This window comes from Paramormyrops kingsleyae, chromosome 7, assembly GCF_048594095.1.
Source record: "Paramormyrops kingsleyae isolate MSU_618 chromosome 7, PKINGS_0.4, whole genome shotgun sequence".
Lineage (NCBI taxonomy): Eukaryota > Metazoa > Chordata > Actinopteri > Osteoglossiformes > Mormyridae > Paramormyrops > Paramormyrops kingsleyae.
Window position 1 is genome coordinate 23,118,774 of NC_132803.1, and position 26,506 is coordinate 23,145,279.

The 26,506-nt window shown below is 45.2% G+C and overlaps 1 protein-coding gene across 14 annotated transcripts in view; it reads left to right on the forward strand.

Moving 5' to 3' along the window:
- The first annotated feature begins 3,311 nt into the window (after nt 1–3,311).
- rapgef1b (Rap guanine nucleotide exchange factor (GEF) 1b) overlaps nt 3,312–26,506 on the forward strand; it is a 57,014-nt gene continuing 33,819 nt past the window's right edge. For 7 of the 14 annotated variants that reach the window (XM_072714526.1, XM_072714528.1, XM_072714530.1 and 4 more), the window contains exon 1: nt 21,551–22,134. In XM_072714526.1, the coding sequence (XP_072570627.1) occupies nt 22,065–22,134 (70 nt within the window). In that variant the 5' untranslated portion in view covers nt 21,551–22,064. Of the gene's footprint in view, nt 3,604–21,549; nt 22,135–22,160; nt 22,381–26,506 lie in introns of those variants that run through there. The other 7 variants (XM_023807977.2, XM_072714524.1, XM_072714525.1 and 4 more) reach the window with 3 other exon arrangements.

Here is a 26,506-nt window from a genome sequence, read left to right on the forward strand (position 1 = left end):
TTTCCAAACAATTTCTTTATGGACAAATCTAATTGTCACCTGTATTGAGCAAAATAATCAACTTTTGAAAGTAGTTAATAAGATCAATGTAAAAGAAGCCAGAACATCTTTAGTTCAATGACGGGGTCAAACAACATTCATTCCAATTGCTTTGCTGGTACCAACCACCAGAGGGCAGCAGACGACCATTTGTTCCCGAGAGGCATTTAAATGTGGTTCATCCGTGTGCATATATTTTGTTCATGTGTATCTTATTCTTACGGTATTATTTGTAAACTGTGTGCATTGTGTTTTTCAATATTACACTACCACAATGACGCGAGTTGAAACATGCATACTTAGTCTGTGTTTTATGATAAATAGAGTAAAAGACACTGGTCACATATTTACCTTTGGGACACCGTTAAAAAAACAAATACGTAGAAACTGAGGAGGAGTACAATTGACAAAGATAAAAATATAATTGATGCATTTTAAGGTCAATTCAATAAACAAATATCTAACCAAGCAATTTCCCAACCTACCAAACACTACCAACGAGTTCGTCTCAGCTGAAGCACATCTCTAAGCACATCTCTAATCCATGCAGAACTCATCTTAAGGACATGCTCTGTTCCTGCTTCAACAAGCCTGCTGCTGTAGAGTAGATGTGAGTTCACCTGGGTGGGAGGGAGGCTCTGTTTTCCTCTGTAATTTCACAATACCCCTGGGACACAGATTCCCCACAGTCTGGAGAGACGGGTATTTTCTGTAGCCGACCTATGGCTGCAGAATGTTTTCTTGTCGATTAATGAGTTGCTGAACCTCGGAAGAATAATTAGACATCTTGATGGGAAAAAACACTAGAAATAGATGACCTGCTAAAAAAATCACTAGAAAATTATTTTTGGCATCAGAGAAATCGGGTTTAAACTGAATGCTTTGCTGAGTACAACTCAAGCGCATACGCAAGTCCCACGTGGTGCAGAAGGTGTCAGTCCAGAAAATTATCATGCATTTCGATGTTGTATAATTAATCAACAATTTTTGAGTTTTATGGTATAGGTGTCTAAGCTAGAAAACACATTGGGTCAGGTTTCTGATTAATTCTTCACATAGATGGTCTTTTAAAAAAGGACGCACCCAATCTACATCTGAATTTACATTTTGAATTATTTTTGCATTATATTTCACCGTCACAATTTCCATCCAATGAACGTCTTCCTGCAGACAGAAAGTTAGGTGCTGAACCATAAAATAGCCTCATCAAAGGCTGTTTAATGAGAATTTGCCGTCTAATTTTAGCTTTTGTGGAAGCCTCAGCAAAAACCTTACCTCACTTTGCACACCTTTCTGGTGAACAGATTATCTCACGAGGTGGTATACTCATTATAATTGGGGACACTCAGAACAATGCATAAGTTATTTTACATTATAAGGCAAAATAATGCTAATCGCACTTGCCATTTCATGACCGAGAGCTTCACCTTTGTGCGTTATTCATATATGTTAATGTAATATATGCAAAATGGAATGCATGCACAAGACTTAAGAAGGGAAAAACGCAGTGAGGTCTTTTGTAAATATATATCACCATACGGCTACACGTGCGATAGGCCAGCCCGCTTCATGGATAAGCGTTATTCATCTGCTTTCGCCATATTTTCAGTTTACCAAGGATTCATAAAGATATGTAAATCAGCAAGTTTGCATAAAATTGTTTTGTTTCCAGATTGTCAATGACATTTTAACAAAAATATAAGTTGTATAACAGATATATGGATCTGTCTACCGTCCGGATATTGTTATAAATGTATAAATAAGAAATATACTGCATTTGTAGTCCAGTCCCATCCCCAAGTTGGCTAAGTGAATTAGCTGTTTATTTATTTGTCTATTTTAAAGAAAGGTGGACTAAATGTTGAACTTAAGCATCTTTAAAACCATCAGAACTCATGCAGCCACCATCTCACACTTTTCGGAAAATACTCATAATGTCCGCTTTGCTTTGGGATTTTATTTTTGTGGAGTACCAGGAAACATTTATCATGCATGGCACGAAAATAGAGATTCTTAAACAGAACTAATGGCCCAAGCTACAAAAATCATGTTTGACTGAAGGACATGTCTGTTATGCAAGACATTTGTTATTGTGATAACATGTAACACAAATGTACATAGAACTGACGTCATTTAACTTAGTTTTCTTATTTTACAGCTCCCATGTGATCCATTTAAAAATATTTTCTGCAAGTACGCCGTTGTAGCTGCCAGAGATGTAAGATAGGCAGCGCAACCTTGAGGCTTTGGCGTGTTTTGCATGCCGATTAATTATCGATGGCTCTAAATATTTTTAACAGACGTGGATTTAACGTCGATATACAATATAATTCCCGAAATCAAACCATTCATAGCATCAACGGGCAGTCTATTCATATACGATGATCGTTATGTTATTGGGATATTCGCGATAAGGCGAGGGAACTCTTGTTATTTTACCAAATAAACGTTTTGGGCAATTTTAATAATATAACGTTTTATATTATTATTTAGCTTGGAGATGCCATACTTACTAATAAATTACGATTTAAGCCACATGCGGAGCACGTTGCTACCACCTACAGCACTGGAGGATGAGCTACAGTAATACATATAACCCTAAATTCAGCAAATTCCTAGTGTTTTTGAGAACTAAAGTATTCACGATGACCTCAGGAGAAAATAAGAATGCGATCTGTAGCATAACCGCCTCCATCTTTACATAAGCAACATGTGTGTTGCAGGCATCTTGTGTATCTCAGATGAAAGCGGTGCTGATCTCCACGTTTGCGGAGTTACTGCCATGCAGTCTGTGTTTTTACTGTCAGTAACACCGAACTGCTCTGCATTTATGCTTTAAATCTAAGTACCTTCAATGTGGAACATCTCGCATGTAGATGGTTGGAAAGAAAGGCCAGGAAATGCCTTCAATTTTTTTTATTATTTTGAAAGGGTAGCCTTTAAACCAGATTCCTATCAATTCCAGTATAAGCTGCACTGCCAGCAGTCAAAAACAATGTGAACCATACTGGTGTTTAAAGTAGTCCTGTAACTGGTAGCCACGTGAATGAAAACACTGATCATACGCGTGGAGGGTTTCTGCTACATGACCCATCGTATGGCGTTAATGTGATTATCTGATATTTCCAGCTTTAATGCCATATTTCAGGCAGGCGGGTGTAGAAAGAGTCACAAAGCGATCTCGGGTGTGAAGAAAACGGCGTAAAAAAACGCCGCCGGAGGGCTTGGAAAAAAACTTAGCGGCTCATACCATCCGACAGGGGGCGGAATCTCCCACTACCGTGATAGTCAGGGGCTGCCGATCGTGGCCTCATTGAGCGATTCGGACGGAGGGGGGAAATGACCGTGGCGGTAATGTAGCCAACAAATGCGCCTGGAAGACGCCTGGAAGAGCCGCATCGTCACCGAAATCGCGACGTCCGGACTGGCGGCGCGCAGGAATGCGGGACTAAAAGCGGGCAGCGACCGCGCAGAGAGAGGATCGGTGCAGCCGCCGGGGTGTGATTCTCCTTGAAGAGCCCGTGTCTGATTCCGAAATGTCGGGGAAAATAGAAAGCAAACAAGGTAAGCAGACCCCCGGCCGCCGTCGCCGCGGGGTGCTGGACAGCTGGCGGTCCGGATGCCCCGTGGTGCTCGGACGCTGCGAGGATATGCAGCCAGCAGGCCCCTTTCTCCGCCTAGCTAGCGGCGCGTAGCTATCGATCAGCCCGGCAGCACGATGCCGATGCTGGCTGCCAGAGTCCGGCGACGGCCGTTAACTGCAGGCCCCTCACAGGCTCTCGGGGGCGGGCGCGACGTGGCTTTTTTTATTGGCGATCGCTGGTTACCCGGATCCCCCTCCGGCAGCCGCTAGCTGCGCCCATCCCGGCGGCAGTGCCCGATCCGGGGCTGCGATAACTAGCTGCCCTTAAGCTGGGCAGACAGCAGCTAGTAACCCAGTTATCGGGGTGGCCCGCCAGCTAGTCCGTATCCATTGTGTCCCAGCACTGGTTAGTTAAATCTAGGTTATAGCTGTTGCGTCCCGAGCGGCCGCCTTAGCGGTTATTGCCGATGTTAGGACCTGCGCATCCGAAAGGCGTGATACTAAGCTGGGCGGCTTGAGAGCCGGAGGTCTGCAGGCGGGTCCCTTTCCAGGTGTAAACCGATTACATGTCCCTCACATCGCGGCTGGTTGTTTTATTCAGATCTGTCAGTATTCGGCGGATTTAGCCATATTTAAATGACGACAGTTCCGTCCCCCAGTCGAGGGGGTTATTGGGTGTTTGTTACCGGCCGTTTTGTGTGGCGCCGAGGCCCGGCCGCCTTTGTCGCCAGCTGCTCCCTGGTGCTTGGCACTCGCAGCAGACGGCTTCACACGGCCTGTCGCCGGCGGCTTTTAACGCTGCCGTGCGGCCACGTTTGCTGCGGGGCGCCAGCTGCCCGTGAGCGGGCGGAGGGGCTCGTGAGAGCGGCTGCGTCGCCCCATTCAGCGCCGCTGCTGCCGGAGTCACACGCCTCACGCCAATCGTAACTTTATTTTGTTTTATATTTATAGCTCGGAATAGTTATAGTGCTGCGCCCCGGATATGCGAGGGAGGCGCCTCCTGATATTGGCGTGTGGTTAAATATCTGGCTGTAAGTATTATTCTGTAAATGAAAGAAAGCAGGGAGCCTGCAGAGCCGTCGCCCCGGCTGTCACCGTGTGTTTTATAAATCATCCCCGCCATGCTCTTTCCTCTGTGTGCTTATATGTGGGTAAATGCTGTATATGCGGTGGGCCGCTGCCGTGTTTCAGTTTAGCAATTATGATGGATAGAGACGCGAAGCTTCTCTCCGGATCGCTGGACTGAGCACCGATGGAGCCGCACGGTCTAGGGGAAATGCGAGCCACTCCCCCGCCATACACCCAGCCGGCCCCCGGCCCCCTTTCCGCCGGGGCGGGCCCCGATCGGTGGACTTGGATTAACTTGTCGTGTCCGACTGGCATCGTAATAAACGCAGGTTGACGGGCGCCATGTGTCAGCTGAAAGTGACCATTTGAATGAGGGAGAAAACCTGTCTGTTTAATGAGTGAGTGGTAATATGATTTTGCCCTGGTTTAATTGCGGATTTACGTTAGTGTTGGTGTAATGTGCGAGTAGACTTCAATTTCGGGTTCACAGGTAAATTAAGTGGTGACCGATTCAGCTGATAAACAGGGTCTCGCTGTCCTGTCATCCAGCAAAGTAGTTAAATGCAGGTATGCAAATGAATAATCCTGTAATCTCGTTCAGACACAGCAGCCCAAGGTCCCACTGATGAGCTAAGGAAAGCTAATACAATTAAGTCCTTCACTGTGGTTTAATACTTTTCCTGATGCACATGTGGTAGATTGTGGTTGTGGGGCCACACAAGACTGAAGTCATATCACTTCATGTCGCGTCTAATGAAATTCTTCTGCAGATGTTCCATGGAGGTATCAGATCTAACGTGTCTGCTGTTTGGCATTCCTCTTCTGTCAAACCTTCATATCTGGTGTTTGTACTTCCCCGTGCGAGAGACGTCCCACCCAGCCATGACACACCGCATGAAGCTCAACAGGATGTCTGCGTTTTCTGGAGAAGCTGCTTAATCGAGTTTGCATCATTCACCTTCCAGCCTGCTGCTGGTATTAATAGGCTGCGGTCTTCGCTCGCTGGACCGGGCATAGGTTATCCTGCCAGCTGTTTTGTGAATGGACTTTTAAAAGGAAGCAGAAAAGCCTTATTGCATTAGTCACACTGCCTTTACCAGACTGCACACGGTTTGCCTGCATTTCACAACCATCTGTTAGCATCTCGCAGGAGAAAATGAGCTGGTTCCCTTTATATTAAAGCTTTGTAATCTGAGGCAGTCTTTTTGTTAAGGAAGCTGCCTGTATTTTTAAAGTCACACCTGAGTATTTTGTCTCATTTAGAGTCATTGTGTGTTTAAAGTTTCTTTCAGGATGCATTGTAGCTTTAGTACATTAGTGCCTGCAAACAGTTGCATACACAATTTGTAACTTTATTTTTAAACAAAAACATCTGTTTGCTTGTTTGTGAAAGTGAATTGCATTATGGGTTAATGACCAACAAGTGAGGCCTATGTATTAATTGTAACCTGTCACATCATCGTCACTGCCTGCTCCCACATGTATTTATTTTTCCTGGGAAAGTCCCCATCAGGCACAATTCCACAGTAAATCTGAGCTTGAATAAGAGGAATAAGAGAATAAGAGAATTTCTTCGCTCTTTCATGTATAACAAGCTAGATGAACTGTCAGTCTTATGCAGGAGGACAGTGGCCCTACTGTCCAGTGACTTCCTGGAGTCACACAGTGCACTGCATGCTGTACTGGGAATGTCCGACGCAACTGGGAACTTGTGAAATGACACTGCTGAGTTTCCTTTGAGCCTCTGTCCCAGCACAGGAAGTGATGTCAGCTCAGACGATGGATGGGTTTCTTTTGACCGAAAGGGGATGTTAATGGACCACACACAGAAAGGCTCTGGCCGGTGACAAGGCTGCAGGACATTGCAGGAGATGTTGCTTTTGGTGATTTTGGTTTCATATGAGAGGAATTATTTCGCTGGCTGTGTGCTCGTGCCCGCTTTTCCTGGTGCTCTCAGAGGAGGCAGCTCGGGGAATAGCCACGCATGAGACAACGCCCCCTGCTGGTTGTGTCGGAATGTCGGCACCTGTGCAGTAAGAGGCTTTCGAAAAGGATGGATGTGAAATGTGCTGGCTTGGGGCTGCCAAGTGGGGGTTGGGGATCACAGGATGCCTACAAATCCCCCCCCAAACAATGCCCTCCAGGGACACATTGGGAGGGGCTCGACAGGAATAATGCTGCGTTCCTGGTGTCGCCCAAGAACGAACAAAACCAGGAAAGGAATCAAACTTCCCAAGTTTTCCTTTGCACAGTGAGAAAATTGACTCTACAAGGTGGGGTTGGTGGTGGTGGCAGGGGTGGGGGGGGATAATTTGCCCATATGACCCAGAAAGCCACTTGAATTGAGAAGAACCCTTGCTAATTGAAGTACTGGGGCTGCCTAGGGCTTTAACAAATGCTGCAGACCCATGGAGAGGCGATGGGTTGCCCTGGGGGGGTGGGGTGGTTTGGGGGCAGACAGGCATATGGAATATCCACAGGTCTCATGGAGTTCAGTTCCATCGAACCGCTCCTCAAATGGTTCGGTCGAAACGGCAACGATTAATTGCCATCGTGAGTTCGCTTGTCTTCCGGGTGGTTAAGGGACAGCTGAGCCCTGCTAAGGCAGCTCTGGATCATTCCAGTGATGGGAACTGATACTATCCAAAGTATACTTAAGATTGCAACTTCACCGCGGCCTCCGTTAAATTAGCACTGCCTGATCCTGTGTGTGGGCAAAGGCTGTGTCTTCCAGAAATCTCTGGATATGATTAAGGCGGGGTACCATGCATGTCTCGATTGCCAAGCAATGCCCCGAGATTTCTTTAAGGCATTGTTTTTTCTTCTTCTCCCCTTTCTTCATCTTTGTGAACCTAGCCGCTGTTGTGTAAGATTTTGGGTTTTTTTTGGGACTAGCGAGCAGTTTTTTAAAATGCGGCAGTGGTTCAGTGTATTATTGAAAATTCACTGCGTGGCCCTAAATAAAACCTGTGGGTAACTTTAGTCATCTTTGTTCGTTCTTCTGTTACATGCCAGGGCAAGTTATAGGGCCCTGTGTCTAGCATTTCTAGTTTTCTTTTTTAGACCCTGTGGTTTGAGCTGAAACAGGGAGCAGCCGACCAAAGTGCCTTGTCGCCCCAGCGCCCTCACGAGCCCCGGCGTGCTGGGGGGGCAGCTTCCAGATTCCCGTGGACTTAGATTTACTTTGAAAACAGTTCAGTGTGTTTCGAAGACAAAGATTTAATGTTGTCGTCCAGCTTTTACTTTCTTGCCTAAAAAGGTACCATGTTTTGCCCTTTTGCCAGGGTGTCTAATGCAATTGCTTGAGTGAAGCCAGTTCTTCTGCTGCCTAATTTAACTTCCCTGCCCTCAGCTGCTCTAGCTAAGTAGGAGTTGTGACTGGAGCTGCTTGGCCTGCATATGTGAGACATGTCTATATAGGCCTTCAGTGTGAGTTCCCTGGGATTCGAACCTACGACCTTTGCGTTGTTGCTGCAGCGTGATACTAGCTGAGCTGCAGGAGCTACATTCTTGATGGATGCTGTCAAATCTAACCAAGTTGGTGACACCGACTTTCACCTTTTTAACTTTTAAATATAAAATACACACACCCACACACACATGGAACAAACTGACCTCTGAGCTGCTGATTTTCAGTTTGGACAAAGTGTGCTCACACACGGTTTAGGCACAGCGGTTGCTGATGGTCCATAAGACCTTGCTCTGGAGAGGCACGGATGTTTGTTTCGTAGTTTCTCGTGACCTGAACACTGCTCTTGAGGTGCCTCTAGCATTACCTAACAATTGAGGCATCCCAAGCAGCATTTTTAAAAAATCCTTCCCTTTTCTTTCCTTTTAAACCCCTCGTTCTGTCAGGCCTTATTTTGGAAATGCAACGCAGAAGGTCTGGAGAAGGCAGTGGCGTGCGGCCATTCCGTCAGCGGGGTTCCAGCAGTCAGGAACTCTGCAACAAGTAATGAAATATAAAACAATGAATCTTCTTCTTGTTTCCTAATGCAGTGCCGGAGCAGAGCAGGCAAGGCAAAGCTAGGCCAGCCTTATTGGGTTTCCCAGCCGGAGAACTGATTTGTCGTTTATCGTGGACTCACAAACATGAAGTCAGAAACCTGAAAATAGGGTTCTGCTGGATGTGTAGTTATAAATGATTTAGTCTTTCAAAAACATTGTGTTTTTTTTTTGTTTGTTTTTTAGGAAGGCTGAAGGACTTTGGGTAGGTTCATGATGACGGCTTTGGGACGTTGGAAAAAGTGGCGTTACTATACTTCTGCTGTTTAGTGGAGTCGTGCGTGCGTGCGTGCGTGCGCTTTTCTTTTCCAAGTGAAGTGTTTGCCACTTTGAAATATCTGTTGTTGGCATGTTTATCTATCCATACTGCCCCCATTTTAGCCAGTGGTTCTGAACTGGTTTAACCTCAGCACCCGACCCAAATTGGTGGTAGAAAAAAAACGGAGATTATGCGTGAACTCCGTAGGTCTGGCAGTACTTGACGGTAAAATCATTTTTCTAAACTACACAATCCACAACCCACCGGTTCAGAAAGAGCTTTAGTCAGTGCAGGGTGTGAGCTATACACATGCATGTGTTTGTCTATTTGTATTATTTAACTCTTCTAGTTTTCATGGTGGGAAGCTGAACTCTAAGCCTGATTTGGCGCACAGCAACTCAACTTATGATTTATGTTTTTGAGTATTTCACGGCCGGCTTGCTTCAACAATATAACATTCAAATATTTTCCACGTGTGAAGTACCAAGTGCTCTTTTAAAATAGTAGTACATGAGTCCAGTAAATACTTAGGTCTGTCTTCATTACACATAGACTGAGGGAAGCTCTCTGAGCTCTATGCGTGCAGTCAGTACAATGGAATTCAAAGATGTGGTCATCTGTTTCTGCCGGGAATTTATTTGAAGAGAGAAGTATTTTGGGCCGCTAGCAAGCTGTCTGACAATGAAGCACAGCTGTTCTGTATGTTAAGTATTAACGACACATGCAGCACAGAAATGATCGGATTTGGAGCTTAATGTAGCGTGGCTGATCTCTTTTGGTTATGCACTGACAACCACCGAAAAAAGGCGCAAGATGGAAAAGTGTATGGACGTGCCCGGAGAAGGGGTCATTATTCACGATGAGGCTGGACCTCAAGGCAACCAACTGGAGTGGATCATGTTCCCTGATTGAACGACAGGCCCTGCAGTGTCTCGCCAAGGGCTTGTATCCTGCAGGTTTCTGTGCCCGGTGGGAGCTGGGAGATGTTTGGGCGCAGAAACGCCACTGGCATTTGGTGGAGAGTTTTCCCCGCTCACAGTGAAAATCTGGGATTCTGAGCTGGGTTGTAATTTTGAGGTTTCATGGAAATGACCGACTACCTTCCTCTGGAACGAGAGGCATTTTTTGCCCGCAAAGACAATTTGAAAGGTGCAGTAATTAAAAGTTACTCCAAACTGTATGTGTAGGCGTGGCAATGGTTTAGCTGGGGGAATGGGGGGTGGAGTTCAGGGTAGGCATCAGAGGAAGCCTAGGAGCTGGAGGGGTTCGGCAGGCCACTTGAGACTTGGGCTACCGAACAGATCGGAGGCACATGAGAACCTGTGCCACCTTGCACTCAGGTTCCATGAGAATCATGGCTGCTTCGTATTGCCACATCTCTGCCTCCTCTTTATGGAGTTCTAGATCTGGAGACGGGCTCATCTGTTTGTCTGTAACCACTTGCTTTGTTTTGTTTTCTTTTTGTTGGTAAGTTTCGTCATAGGCCGTGTCTTAAGGTTTTTGTCTGGATAAAGTCAAGAGGGGTGGTGAAGTTCTTTTCTATGAGGAAACAATCACTGTGCCTCAATGTTCTGATGCTGAAGAAGCTCTCTGCCAGGCCGGTTACTGGGTCGGTCACTCCGTGGATGCGGCAGAGCTCGCTCTCGGCACACCAGTCTGATTGTGGAACTCGTGGCGGTCTGGAAACGCTTATTGACTTTTATAGCTGGCCATCTCACAGGAAGACCTGTAAGATTTTGACAAGGGTTTTTTTTTTGTGTGTATTTTTGGATCCCTGTCCTCCACAGTGTTGAGTCAAACTGCGTGACACAGGGCCTCAATGAGTAATCCAGCTGATGTTGTGTCCGTGTTGCTCGGTTGTGAAATTGATGATCGTCCCAAGGGAGACTTAGGATTTATCCTGGGGAATAGTTTGTTCTTGGACCAGATCTGAATGGGGAATATAACTCGGCGAAGCCAGGCTGATCCTGGGAAAACAGACTTCCTAGTCTATGGAGAAACTGAGGAGGAACCAGGTAAGAGCAAAGGGGTGCCTTAGGTGGTCTAGGATCTTTATAGTTCATGAGGTCTGTTCATAAGATCTGCTTAAATGGTATGGTCCATTACCTCCTATATATTATATATGGTCCTATATCTTCACCAGAAAGTTGGATTTCCAGGTTGTACAATAAGCAGAAACAGAAAACATCAGTGCCTATAGTCTTGTTTTCCTTTTCCTACTGAAATGTCTTCTTGACTCGTTTTGTGATGAGTTTCAGAAAGACGACGACAAAAATAAGATTTGGTAATATTTCTCTTTTTTTGTGTAATGTGGCTTTTTGAAAGTGCTCATTTCCCACCCCAACTAAATCTGTCGCTCAGGGTGGGGCCAGTGAGCCGAGGAAGTAAAGTGGCAGTTTGCCAGTCCCTAGCCATTCCCAGGAAATCTTGTTCCGGATCTCGATCAAAAGAAACATGTCAGCATGGCATCTCTGCTTGTTTCTTTGGATTTGTCTGACTTTCTTGAGTCTGTCCTGTGCTGAAGCCTTTTTCTTGCCTTGACTGAATGCTCATTTCTGCTGCTTCTTGAAGACTCATTACGCTATAAGCCATAACTTGAGGAATCTCATTCGGAATCTTTGCCCGTTGGTGCAAGGCGTTTTGGTCAGGTCTCCATCCTGATTTTTTTCTGCTTTTAATTAAAAGCCAGGCTTTGCTACATAACCATATTCATATTGACCCATTTTTTTGGGTTGCTGTCATCTGTCATCTTGAAATAGTGGCTTGGCAATGACATGTGGCTTACAAGTGGATGATCCTCCGTGATGGACTGAAATGGCTTTTGCATATTGGATCTGTTGCTGTTGTCTGTCAGAAGACGGTGGATTGAGTTTCTTCCCCAGATTTTTAAATTTTTTTCCCCTTTCTTTGTGGTTGCTTCAGTATTTCAGGCGTGAGGAACATAGAGTTGTTCTTCACAGTTCCAGACATTTTGAATTCATTGTCGTGGAATGAAAAGAAGCGATTATTTAAAAGACAGGAATATTTTAATTTATTCATTTAATGTTATCATATTTTGTTTTGAAAGTGCTGCCCACCGAACTTTGAACAATAGATACTGAACATTAAGCCATTCCCTGGAATTGCATTTTACTCTCCGGTCGCAGGTATTGTAGTGTCTGACAGATTAGGAAACTGCAGAATCTGTTGCTGTTTTGAAGTATCCATTCTGTTGAGGTTTTTGTAATGACTCATTAAAATGGAATTTAACACTGAATGACTTGGGCATTAGCTTCAAATTTTATTTGTCTAAACTCAGGTTGGGGGGGGGGATGTAACAGAGGATTGCATTACATGAAATTGACGAGTCCCATGTACCACTGCATATTGTGAGGTAGCTATTCACTATAACAGCAGACCTCTATAAAAACATGTGGTTCTGGGGTCGAGATCGATTCTGTGGCTGAATGCAGAACGCTGGCGAGATATTTGTCACACGTCACATGGGTGTTGCTTATGGTGCAAAGCTTTCCATCTCTCCAGGCCCTGTGCCAAGCCAAAGGGGGTATCTCCTAACTCCACAGTGCGTTTATTAAAAGGAGCATTTTTTAGCTGAGAGTCTGTGCGTTTGATTGTCGCAGAGTTGGAGCTGTGGGGAGCCCTTTTAATAATCCCGCACTCAACAACATGGCGGTAGGTCTAGTTTGTGAAGACCGTATCGTTCACTGAGCGCAAGAGGCCCATGTGTCTGTTAGGCGGCCTGCCTGCTATGACTGCTTGATTCAGCACGCATGCCTCTGTAAACTCTGCTGATTGCTTTCCATGTGGATGCTGTGGACCTCAAGCTAATGTAGTCGGTTCAACGGGAGGCGTCCAAACCCTTCCGGCATTCGTCCTGAACCGAGGCTATTTCCATTGCATGCTGGCTCACCTGCCTCTCTCTCTCTCTCTCTCTCTCTCTCTCCTCTCTCCTCTCTCCTCTCTCTCTCTCGTTATGCAAAGCTGCCAAGCGCTGGTGGCCTCGCTTCCCCCCCCCTGACAGCCAGCGCTCCCTGGGTTCGCGAGCTCCCATGTTACCGACTCGTAACCAGCTGTTACGTTTGTTAGCATGTCACGGAGCCCCGCAGGTGTCGCTCGCTAATAGCCGGTGCCTCGTTCATGCTAAGGGACGAGTCGTGCAGCCCTTCGTGTCAGGCACTGATAACACGCCTAATTGGGATCAGTGTTTGTTTTGCTTGGAGACTCTCCATGGTGAGAGCAGTGGTTCCTGCTGGCGGCTGAACCGGCGGACGTGCCTGCCGTGGGGAATTCCTCCTTAATTACAGCCCCAACTCCATATCGTTGCATAATTACGAATTGAAGCGCGGTAATTTCTTGTTTTTTTTTTCCCGCCTTCCCTCACGCAACAGTCTGTGTCGATCATGTTAATTTGTGTGCTCCAACGATTTGGTAGCGACAAGCGTTTAGAAACAAATGCCTTAATCAAAATAGTTCTAATTGCACGTCTTTGCTGTGAGTAATGGAAAGCCCTGTTAGAGTAGTGATTTAGATTTTAAATATGGTAGGCCACTGTCGCTCAGGGTGCTGAGGCTGATTTAAGGGGATTTCTTTATTTCACCTTCTGTATGCTTTCCTGGAGCCCTATAAAACATAGATGGTTAATGTACCCGGGAACACACAGTATGAGGAATATATGATTATATTTTAAACTTGGAACATTTCTGGAAGACTTTAAAAGTGCCTGTTTAACATTAGTCCTGTCACATATTTAAGGTGATCTAAATTCCAGAAATACTGTTGGTTTCTGTTCTACGTTCCTGATCAACATGTGCTCATATAAAAAACATGAGGTATTAAAACACTTCGTTTTAAAGGTGTTGATAGTTGTATGTAAGATTGTGTATCGCGTGTTGATGTGATTATTGAAGGGTGTTTTTGTGGCCTTGTCACAAGGACAGCAGAAATACCCAAAAGTGTATCTGCTGAGCAAGTGCCTTCTATCCGGAATGGATCGGCGCTCCGGATTTTGTCTACTCTGGCAGAAGCTAATTTTTCAGACGATTTCCCACAAACAGAAGTTCAGAAATAGACCGTGACTGGATGCCTGGAAGGTGAACTTGACGAAACCAGCAAATGGGGAATTGAACGCTTGCGTGGGATGGCGCTGTTTTTAGGAGCGAGAGGCAGACGATTGGGCAATCCCAGCTGCTCTGCGTTATCGGCTCTGCGGCGCGCTGCCGCATGTCATGACCGGCTGGGCAGCACTGCACGCGCAGTCCAAACCGAGTGGCTGAAAACTGCGGAGGAGGAGCCTTTTGGACCTGTGTCGTCCTACTGTCTGGCCGCCCCTTTCACAGACATGGCTTTTGAATCCCGCAATCCTCCGTGTCCTTGGAAGACGGGAGGCTGTGCTTCTCCCTACTTTGCAGTCTCCGGGAACCCAAAGCCCCGCACTGCCACATGCTGTCAGCCACTGGCCAGCTCACGGCGACTCCTGGCTCGACTGACCGCTGTAGGTTTATCTCCAGCAGAGGGACCCAGTCCAGGCTGTGTGATGCCTGTGGTACCCTTCACAAAAGAGGGATCAGTTCTGCTGGCCTGGTACGTGGGCAGCACTGAGGCTCACTGCTGGGCTTGGGGGTGGGGGGGTGGTTTATCGTGAAGGACACAAAAGGGACGTGCCACCAGATACAAAAATAACCTGCAGAAAAGTGCTTTGTGAAATCAATTGAAATCCTATTTACCTCAAGGCCTTTGATGCAAGCGGCGGACGTATAAATCATGAGGATCACTTACCTGAGGCAGAAATGATCCCTAAGTTAAACCAATCTGAGCAAACAGTCAGAAGATAACTGGTGGGATCTGACCAGCAATTATCTCCTGAAACACAAGCAGAATTGAAAGATTTAATCGCATCCTTCTGCTTTTATTGTATTCTTTTATGTTTGTTATGTGAGGAGTCTTGATTTAATTTTCCGGTTGTGAAAAATGAGAAGTAGAAAAAGTACATTAGTCTTTATGTGCCCAAGCAAGATGTCTCTCTTTTCTGAAATGAGCAAGCATTATAACACATTTAGATCTAGTGATGCTTACCTAAAAGTGAGATACCCCTGAAAGTGGGCAATGTCTGAAAATCGCTGTTTTTCTGAGTTGATGTTTGCCAGGTTATTCAGGTTCAGGCTTTATCCTTGAAACACTAATGTCCGGACATCAAAGTGGAAAAATGGAAAGTAGTGATTTGTTCTATTGATTTTTCAATGGAAATATTTTCCCACATGGGAGGGACTATTGAGTAGCCTTCAGTTTGAGCACAATCTCCAACTTGCACATAAAAATAAGCAGAGTTTATTTCTCCAGGATGAATGCAAGCTGCCATCTTGGGCGACTGACTCTGGTCCATTAAGCGGAACTGGCAGTGAATTCTGTGCAGGAGGTGCCTTTTAAGATGAACTGGCAGTGTATTCTCTGCAGGAGGTGCCTTTTAAGATGAACTGGCAGTGTATTCTCTGCAGGAGGTGCCTTGAAGATGAACTGGCAGTGTATTCTCTGCAGGAGGTGCCCTTAAGTCGAACTGGCAGTGTATTCTCTGCAGGAGGTGCCTTCAAGATGAACTGGCAGTGTATTCTCTGCAGGAGATGCCTTTAAGATGAACTGCCAGTGTATTCTCTGCAGGAGGTGCCTTCAAGATGAACTGCCAGTGTATTCTCTGCAGGAGATGCCTTTAAGATGAACTGCCAGTGTATTCTCTGCAGGAGGTGCCTTGAAGATGAACTGCCAGTGTATTCTCTGCAGGAGGTGCCTTTAAGATGAACTGGCAGTGTATTCTCTGCAGGAGGTGCCTTGAAGATGAACTGCCAGTGTATTCTCTGCAGGAGGTGCCTTTAAGATGAACTGCCAGTGTATTCTCTGCAGGAGATGCCTTTACCATCTGGGAGAGGCAGCTTCTTCTCTTCAAGGACATAATTAATAGAGCGTGAGGGGGGGTGCCTTCACCCAGTCCGAATGGCTTTGGGGGGGGGGGGCGTGCCTTGGGACCAGAGGATGGGAGGGGTTTGCCCGGGCAGGAAGCAGCCCCTTTGACCCCATAGTTTTGGAGGAAGGAAGGGGAGGAGGACATGGTTGCTATCAGAGGGGGTTGGTTGCTTTGGGGTGTGTGGAGGTGGTGGTCAAGACCTTGCGCTGGCGTACATGGTCTTGGGGATGCATGGGTGGCTAGGCAGCATGTAAGTTGATGGTAACGTGCATCTGCATTCCCTGCAGTGCACCATGACAGAGAAATGGCAGGCTGAATATCAAACTTCTACTCAAATGAGCCGGGCTGACTATTCAATAAACTGTTTTTCCTGCTTGATTATTATGCTGCTTAATGGTAATTAACTATTTAGACAAGACATACAGCAGAGAGGCTCCAATCGCCGAGTTCAGGAAAAGACCCCTTTTCAGGAATGAAACGCTGTCATTGGTGGCCTGTTTTCAAGCAGTCATTTTGACCAGATGATAATCTTAAGACTTGCTTGGGGCGATGCAGCGATAACGGAATCAGGTGGCGTGCATGTCAGAGAAAGGAATGGAGATATGATTTGGGAAGATGGCAGGAAACTGGCGATGAACAAACCCAGAAGACAGCCATTTTGGCCTCAAGGCAAAGGGACATGCAGAGAATGGCGAAATGGACGCAGGGTCGGGAAGGACTGTAGTGAGTTTGGGCCCAGGTATGTATTGGGCATCTGTATTATCATTAATTAACACTGGTCAATCAACATAATTGATTCACATGATGATGTGTGTATATATATATATATATATATATATTTTTCCCCACTTTGGGATGTTCCTGCCCATCCCCTGACAACCAACCAAGTCTACATCCATCCATTTGTCCATCCATTCACCTCCAAACCTCTTATCCCAGTGAGGGTTGAGGTCCCTCACAGGCTGAATTCTTGAACCCAAGGCAACGAGGCAGACACTGGATAGACAATGAAGAAAAAAGTGTGGATGCAGGTGTGGAACAGACCGCTAAAGAATCGAGAACTGGTGCATCGTTTGCCTGCTGCACACTGGACGGTGCAAAGAGTGGAAGGAGACTCGTTTACATGTTTATATTATGAGGGAAGTGTTGCTGCAGCAACCACAGAGAATGATGGCATTGGGAAGCTTTGGAAATACACTGCTGTGCCCAGCCTCAGAGAACGGCGACGGCCTTGTTAGCAGCCTGGCGCACACTGGTTCTGGGTAGCACTCCCAGGATAAGCAGTGCTAAATTCTGTGGCAGCGGTAGGTCAGTTACCCACAGCGGTAGGTGAATTACCCCAGAGTATTTGCTGAATGTGGAATCTTCTTAACGTTATGGGTTAGTCGTTCTTTTTTTAAAATTTTTTTTCAGTTTTGAAGCCATGAAGCTTGTTGCAGAACTAAAGAGGAATAGATTTTTGAAGTGAAACTGAATAACAGGCATGTGAATATCCACGTGCTTTTTTTTGTTTTTTTTTCCGGAGACAGGACTTTGTGTGCGGTCAGGACTGTCATATGCTACACATCTATGAGAGAGCATAACGTTACCAAACACTGTCTTCATGGTGACATAGCAAGGAGCGTGTTGCTTAGCAGAGATTGTGGTTGTCACCGGCCAGGGATCCATGTGACCTCAACAGCTTCGAAAACCTGTTCCTACGACTGTCTTGTGGAATTTTCCGCAAATTTAATAAGCTGTATCAGAAATGTGTGTGAGCTGCCCATGTTTACCCCAGCTTACAGAATCTCGTAGGGCACAGTATGGACAGTTACCTCTCTTCATCCAGCAAGTGCTGCAGTGAAGTACACACTGCAATTACACACTGCGGACGCCAGCTTTTACAGTTGGAAGAGGGCCAAAAGTACTATGCAGCATTTTTTTTTACCCATTTTTAAATACAATCATAAAAATGAGTCTAAAGAAGTTGGGGAGGTTTTGTTCACATGAGAACATGTTCCGCATGAGATCCTGTCCGTCCCATTCCACGTGCTGACGGCGGCTGAATTTTTCCCCAGTTGCGGCTGCATGGTTTTCTTCATGCATCCCACATCAGCAGCAAGTTCTGCTTTCGGTTCTTTTTTGGTGTGCACAGTAACTATTTAAGAAAAGGCACTCAAATCGACAAGATTCACTGTGAACGCGCGACCGTGTAGAGAGAAAAGTGACAAGCTGTTGTGTAAATAAGATAACATAAGGCTGTTTAGCTTGTTTAATAAAAGGACTCTGTGTAGACCTGTTCTATAGGAAAGGTAACCTTAAATGACCTCTGTTGTGATCTGGCGCTATATAGAAATTAAAATTAAATAAAATTAACTTGACCTTCAAAGGGGGTGGGAGGTGCCATTTGGGGGGGCGAGGCGCCCCCCTAATATAATGGTGGGGGAAATACTTGCGGACATCACTGTAGGTTCTATGAAGATATTGGCCTGCCGAAGAAATGGTCATGTTTCTGAGATTCATGTAGTTAGACATAAAAATGATGAACCATCCGTCTTCAGACCTCCTCTTCTGGTGAGCCCCAAGTGGCAGCGTACCAAAAAGGCCAGACCAGGCCCCTCCTTCCAAAGCTACAGAATTTCACTTGAATGGTTAGTTACTCTTTATTTATTCAGTGGAGCTCAATAACAAGGTAATTATGAAGCCCAATAGCCCACAGCCTTATGGTGATGCTTTATCTGGTATCAGTCTGATGTTATTGCCTGTCTAGTATCTGGCTGATACTAGTCCGTTGATTTTCAGCAGTGAGTCTTACTGCAGACAAACAGTTGGATCTGCTCTGTTTAAGAAACTATGGCCCTATGAAATCAGTTTTATATTTTCTCATCATTTTTCCCCCAATTCTTTTTTCCCATATTTTGATACGTTTCAGATCTTGAGTTTTTATTAGCTGCCGAACTGAGAAAATGAGACTCTAAGGAGGCAAACGCCGTGTAGTTTTCAGAGTCTGACACGGCCCACGGCCCACGGCTTCGTCTCTGTGGCAGTGGCATCACCAAGGTGGGCACCCCCTGCCCGTGGGCGCCCCCCTGTGCCCGACCGTACGAAATCCCGCGTAATGATTTTGTACTAATGTAACTTTGTCATTCATTAGAAAAATAAAAATGTCAGGTTTGCACATTTGAATTACAGTAGTGTACACACAGCCTAAGTGGCTAAATGAGTTTGCATTTGCATATTTCTGTGTGATTATAGTGAAAATCAGTCAGACACATGTAGGGCTGGGCGATATGAATACAAAAAGGGATATTAAATATATAACGTGTATGTATATATGTGTGTGTGTGTTTATGTGTGTCTTTATGTATAATATATATAATCCTACGAAGTGAGCTACATGTTTTAATTTTAATTCAAAGCCACATGTGAGATGTCACAAGCGGTTTTATTTATAAAGTGTACTGAAAACAAAATGCAAATACAGTGTTTCCTTCCCTGTTTTCATTACTGCAAACAAAAATAAATTATGCTTTGGGTCCAATAAAAAAGCTTCGACCTAAAACCCTTATACTAAACTCCACTACGTCTATCAACAGCATTTTTTAGTCAGTTTATGACATTGATCTTAAAACAGAAGGTGAATTTCTAAGAACAAAATAACTAAAATCTAAATCTATATTTGGCATATAGCTGTAAAAACAGAAGTCTGACACAGGTGTACGTGTGCTTACCTGAAAAGACACTCATTTTAAGTTTTCACATTTTGACTCAACAAAATACAAAATAAAATGTAAATTATGATATTTTTAATCTGTGACCCATTTGTCAGTGTGTTAAAACTAAATGAACCGAGTATCAGCGATTATTTTTAAAAATTGGGTGGGGGCACAATGGCTCATTTGTGGGGGTGTGGTCCATGACGCCAGCCCTGCATAGAATAGTATGTGATATAACTGTAAATTTGCTTGAATATATTATATTGTATAAATACCAGCAAAAAATTGTTGTGTAAAATCTTTCTATGTTGAATTGCAACACTATTTGTAGCGTGGCAGAAGCAGCTTTCCGGGAAGCCATTTTTGATTTTTCTTCTTTTCCTTTAAGTACTGCTTCGTTCTGGAAGAAGCCTTTGACATGGATACACAGATACTAATTACCACAATGTTATAGCTGAAAAACACCGGAAAAGTCAACGAAATCGGCAAAAGATCAGACAATGACGTGTGCTTATGCCCCATGCAGATGACGTCTGTGATTGGAAGCTTCCTTGTAATTGCATGATGGTGACCGATGTGACCAGAGGCTCCAGATGTAAATTAGCACAGAGTTTTAGCCCCGTAGTGGTGGGGATGACGGTAGGGTATCCCAGTGTTCGGTTAAGTCATCGATTTCCTTTAGCTGGGAAGTGACCCAGGTTACTGCAGTTCAAACGAGTCTTTATGTAAGACAGTATCCTTGCTCTCATTTGGCCAGATCTAGCTATGGCAGAATCCTCTGTATTAAAAAATCTCTGTCTGTGCCCACTTTCAGGGTACTTCACTCTGTGTGGAAAATTGCAAAATGTGAAAGAATTTATCTGTCATCAAAGTATCCGCGTAATTGCGCATTTATATGTAAATACCGTTTTCATACCCCTATTCCGTGATTCTGTCTGCATTTTCCACATCGCGGAAACCAATTATAAATACCACTGTTTGGATCCCACATAGAATTATTCTACTGTAAGTTTGTATGTCTTCTGTTATGTAACAAAACTCGATGCGTAGCCAGCAGAGTGAAAGACAGTACAAACAAATCCAGTCATAGTCTGGGGGACATTCAGTATGGGGGCTCCTGTGTGATATTGACACAAGAAAGTCAAAAAACATACAGGTCAGTACAGTGGATACCATGGCAGACAGAAGCCATAACCGTTTACTGTGTGGACCTGCAAGTTGGGTGTGATTTTAATATGGAATCTGGGCCTCTGGCTTATCCGGGTTTGTAAGGACAAGATTTCAGTTCCATTCATGGGATCACCCTACTGCCTTTTCTTTAGATTCTTAGTCTTTGGACTTTATCGTTCACCAGCCAAGAATGCTCATCCACACAAATACTTTCTAGCAACTCCGACTTGTAGCAAAATCATAGTCTCCCATAGTTCCCAACCAGCTGCATATGCAAGTCCCCCACCCCGGAAGAAGAAATCAATATGAGATTTAGGTTTCATTTAGGTTTGGGGGTATAATTTAAGATTTTTTTTTTGCCTGTCTGAATACTTGATAAAATGTGAAATTAACCGCTGATATCAGTAGGCTCTACCCAGAGACTGATAACCGGAAGCAAAAGCTTTTCTGCTCTGTCCAAAAATATCCAGGGTTATATGAGATGCAGTTGTGCAGAATCTGCCCTCGGCTAATAATAGCTGCTTCCTCTACTGCCCTAGCAACACCTGAAACCTGAAGTGTGAATCAACAGAGTAGTTGACTTTCTACTGTCAACATTGGATGGTGCCAAGGTAAGGGGAGGTGTGTGTCACCATACCCCTTCCTCACAGTTACCCGGTTACCTGCCATCCTACCCCAACTTTCCTGGCACATAGGAACCTTCTGCAGCTGTTCAGAAATTAAAATAAACACAAAATATCTCTCGCTGCACAACAAGTCATGAGGAACGTCACTCAGAAAGCAAAAGCACTAAAGGCAGCTCATACTGAAGCAGGAGTCGCTTTCCAGGCTGCACTGTCACTTTTACATTATTTTTTTTTGCATGGACTCTGAGCTTTATGAAGCTCTTGAGGCTCATTTCGCATCTGTACCCGTGAATACGAGAGCTGACGGTGTGATTTGCGCGCTTTACTTTGCTCCACGTCTCTGCAGTGCGGAGCTCTTCAAATCAAAATACTGTTGCCTCACATTCGGTGGTATGAGGATTTCCGCAACCATAGGAATGCCAAGAGCGTTCCCTGTGCTTTAAGGCATGTGAGGAATGCATCTGACCAGCCCCAAGGGGCTGAAATCGAAACCCCCTGAGATATGGATGCATGGTCTGAATTTTGCCGAGTGAGACTGACCTGAGCTTTGAATTGCTACAACTGAGAACATCTGGCTGACATTCAGGATTGCAGCAGTGACTCGGAAGGGGCTTATAAGGCCCCGAATGAGCTGGGATTTTATTTTCGGGCTGCTTCTCAGGACCCTATGAGACGCTCATCCCCTGGACCTGCTGCACTGTCTTGTATGGACAGAGAAAGAATTTTGTCTCTGTGGGGTAAGTGGAACGCCTACCTGTAGAGTCTGCTGTCTTGGCCTCTGGAGTTGTCCCTCGCTACTGCATTTAACTGCATCGTTAGATGAACAAAGCCATTGCAGAGGCTGCCGTGCAAGCTTCAGCCCTGACACTGCCTTTCACCAGTGAGCTCATCAGCTTTGGAACATCTGCACTGTTTCTAATACCACTTCACTGCCTGGTCACTGCTGGAGATCCAGGCTCATCCCGGTACCTTTTTTTAATTCAGTAAGTCCCTTTATTGGCTTTTTTGCTTCGTAACTCGGCCAATTCTTTGGTCTTCAGGAGTTTGTCATGCTTTTAGTTGTTGCTGGCTAAGTAAACAATTTTTTCCCCATTTTTTAGATATGCTGAGTTGTGGATTTAGCTGTTTGGAGTGTAAACTGAAAGATGCAAATGTCCAGAAATGCCTTAAATTTTTGTTCTCATTCGTGTTTTTACACTTTGCTTGAATATGTGACAAATGTAGGAATTAGAATCTGTTGTGAAATGGTGCTGTGCCCTGCTGGTCCATTCTAAGGCTGGAAGACCACATTTCGGCTGGGACCAGAGGCTGTGGGTAATGGGCCTTCATGGCTAATTTCTCCTCTGTATGAAGGTTCTCTTATCTGCTCCAGGACGGAAGTGAAATTACATTCCCTGCTGATAGTCTGAGCATTTTTGGGATGCCCTGTTTGCAGACAGTAGCTTACAATTTGGTCCATCGGGGCCAATCGTATTTGATAGCTTTTTTGTTCGAGTTAAAGGACAAAGTGGACAAAAGCCTGGATGCAGATGAATAGGGAAGAAGAGCTTTCCTTGTATATGTGGAAGGCAGTTCAGCTGTTAGCGTTAGCATTAGCATTTGTGAACGATCGATACTGCAGCCCTCTATGTGAGCCGCACGGTGGATCAGTGGGTAGCATTCTCTGCTCACACATGCGGGGGACATCACAATGTGAATAAAAACCTGTTGTTTTGACGCTGTGGGGACCATTTTTCAGGTCCCCACAAAGATCTGTGAAAGGAATCATAAAACTGAAAATGCCAGAAGTCTCGTATTTAGTTTGGTTACTTATGGATAAGGTTGTCATGTTGAGATTAGAGTTTTACCCATAGAAGTGAATGGAGAGTCCCCACAAAGATGTAATTACAAACCTGTGTGTGTATCCTCTGATAGGCAGGCATCCTATCCATGTTCTACTCCTGTCCTGTGCCCAGTGCAGCCTGGGATATGATTTTTATTTAGCTTTGTTTTTTTTGGTGGAATCTGTAGCTGTTTGCGAAGAGGAATCGTACCAAACTAAAGCCAAGCAGCTAACAGGCAGCTATGGTTTCATTTCATTTTCCTAAAATCTGAATTGTCACTTGAATTAAAGTTCATGGCTACGTTTCCTGGAGTTCCTTGGTTCGGGGGGGTAGAGATCTCACCGGAAACCATAGTCCGGCTCTGCCCCAGAGCCCTTTCTGGCTGTGTGAGGATTTGATTTGTGCTGTTGTCTCTCCCTCTGGCCCTGGATAGACGTATGTGATGGCCGTACACAACAGCAATGACGCTTTGGAAAATCGGCAGATCATCAGTGCCATGCCTCGTCCGTTAGGCTGCTCCAGTGACGCGTCATTACTCTGGCCACCGTCTGCTGCTTTAAAGCTCCGCATATTTTGCTCCTGTGCACTTTCATATCCTCAAATATTGTTAGTTATCAGCTCTGAGTATTGAGTCTTTTGGAGTATTGCTAAGCTAATATGTGATTGTGTAGCCTTGGGGCCTCTTCACAAATTGCCAATCGAACGGGAAACCGAAATAGCAAGAAGTGACGCTGGCCTCCCCATCAGCCGTTCCTCAGATCTTCATGCTTGCGTTTCTTCATGTTCTGCCCCCCCCCCCCCAGCTCTGTCTTGCCCCTTGGGTGATGTGCATCTTTCTCCCACACACTCCACTCCATCTCTTCCATCAGAATGAATGCACACCTTTTTTTCCTGCAGTCTTCACAGTGAGAGGTTGTCTGCCACGGTCCCTCCCTTCCCTGCCCTGCGTGATCTACATGCCAGCTGTGTGGTTCACAGGGAGTCACCATTGTTTTGGAGGCTGTTACAATTAACACAGTCAAAGACAGTGTAATTAATTGTAAAATTTTGATTTATTTCTTAGAAGAAAGGCTATACTTCTGAAATAGGAAACTGTCATCTGACACCTGTCTTAACAATGTTTTATGACTAATTTGGTCTTTAAATTATTTTTATACTATCCTTTTCAGCTTCTTGTCTAGTACAGGATCACGATGTGCTTGGAGCCTGTCCCAGGCATTACAGGACAGGAGGCAGGCCACACCGAGTTTAGGATGCCAGTGCACTGCAGGGCAGACACTCAGAATCGCGCCCTCACAAACACCAGTGCACACTCAGAATCGCGCCCTCACAGACACCAGTGCACACTCAGAATCGCGCCCTCACAGACACCAGTGCACACTCAGAATCGCGCCCTCACAGACACCAGTGCACACTCAGAATCGCGCCCTCACAGACACCAGTGCACACTCAGAATCGCACCCTCACAGACACCAGTGCACACTCAGAATCGCGCCCTCACAGACACCAGTGCACACTCAGAATCGCGCCCTCACAGACACCAGTGCACACTCAGAATCGCGCCCTCACAGACACCAGTGCACACTCAGAATCGCGCCCTCACAGACACCAGTGCACACTCAGAATCGCGCCCTCACAGACACCAGTGCACACTCAGAATCGCGCCCTCACAGACACCAGTGCACACTCAGAAACGCGCCCTCACAGACACCAGTGCACACTCAGAATCGCGCCCTCACTGACACCTGTGCTCATAAACCACATATTGGAAATTGACTGATACAGAAGGCTATTTTGAAATACTGTTGTCTTAAAATTTGTCATCAGTATCTCTGTAAGGCAATTTGAGCATACTGAATGGCACCATTGATCTTAATATAGGAGATTTGCAGGGGATTTTTTTTGCCTTATCTTCGAAATTGAATGTCTATAAGGCGTCTTCATATGAAGTCATGCCCCTAGCGTCTCGGCTAGTGGTTGCTGTGGATTTTTTTGATTATCAGGCTGATCATCTGTAGGAATTCCTTTGCCCACATGTCTGTCTCTGTGAGCAGACTCTGCTCTGCCTGGGATGTATACATTTTTCCTTTTTAGTCCTTTGTGTTTTGTGCTGTTCATTTTATATATGCATCTTTCTTTTTTAAAAAAGCCAAAAGCTTGCCTTGCGTTTTCTACTTTTCTTTAGCACTGATGATGTGTACAATCTACTTTGGCTGTCGTTTGCGGTGGAAGATGGAGTGTCGAGCAGTAGCCTGAGAGATGCTCATTATATCTCCAAGGGAAAATTCAATTTTCTTTCTGAAGAATAGACAAAAAATGAGTAATTCGGTGCTCTAAAAAATGAAAAAGCACTGTGTAAAAGCATCAGAGTAAATATGTTATTAGTGTTGAGCACATTTAAGCAGCATCTTTTGGGTTTGCGAGACTGTGGTTCTTTCATAGTGTTTATCCATTATGCTTTTACCTTATTTCATTTTGATCATCACATGTGAGTTTTTCATGTAGTTCCCTGAAGTATGAATTTTCCCTCAGACTCTGATTCCTGGACCTATTGACAAAGTGTGGCTGCAGACTAATGTCACCACGGTCCGCTCCTCTGGTTACTGTGATTTTCTTCATTTTGGGGGGAGGGGGGCATGTTGGAGCCAACCAGCCACCCGTAAGGAAGCGAGTGCAGGGAAGCATTTACCGGCAGAGATGTGGGCCGTGCAGGTCGCCCACGTAGATTTTTATCCAGCACTGTTTACTGGTCTGCTCTCCGCTATAGCTAGTGAGCTTTGAACATGAAGAGGAAAAAAAAAGATGTTGTTTCTGATGTTTGCGGAAGTACATAGGAAATCTTCCATTTTCGCATGCAACATCAACAGCTCCTCTTGAGGCATACAGGTGTAGACACACACACACACACACAGTTGAGACTAAAGCTTAGGGTCAGAGGGTTTTGGGGTGGAGGGGGTTTAAGGGCCTTGCTCAAGGACCCTTACATGCGAGTATTCTGCTGCGAATGGGATTCAAACCGGTGACCTTCCGATCACCAGCACATAGGCCTTACCTGCTCCACATGCCACTGCCAAAATCCTTCCTAGCTCTATGAAACCACTCAAAAGAAGTGTACTTCTGTGCATGTAGGAATGGAAAGGCCAGTGCAGGTCCCTGGTGCATCTTTCTGCAAAGCACAAGACCCCCAGGGCGGAGAGTCGGGCAGAGTTCAAACCCAAACTGTAGACAGTGCCCTAGTAAGCTGGTATTTTGTCTGTACATCTGATTTGGCATAATTTTCCTCCTG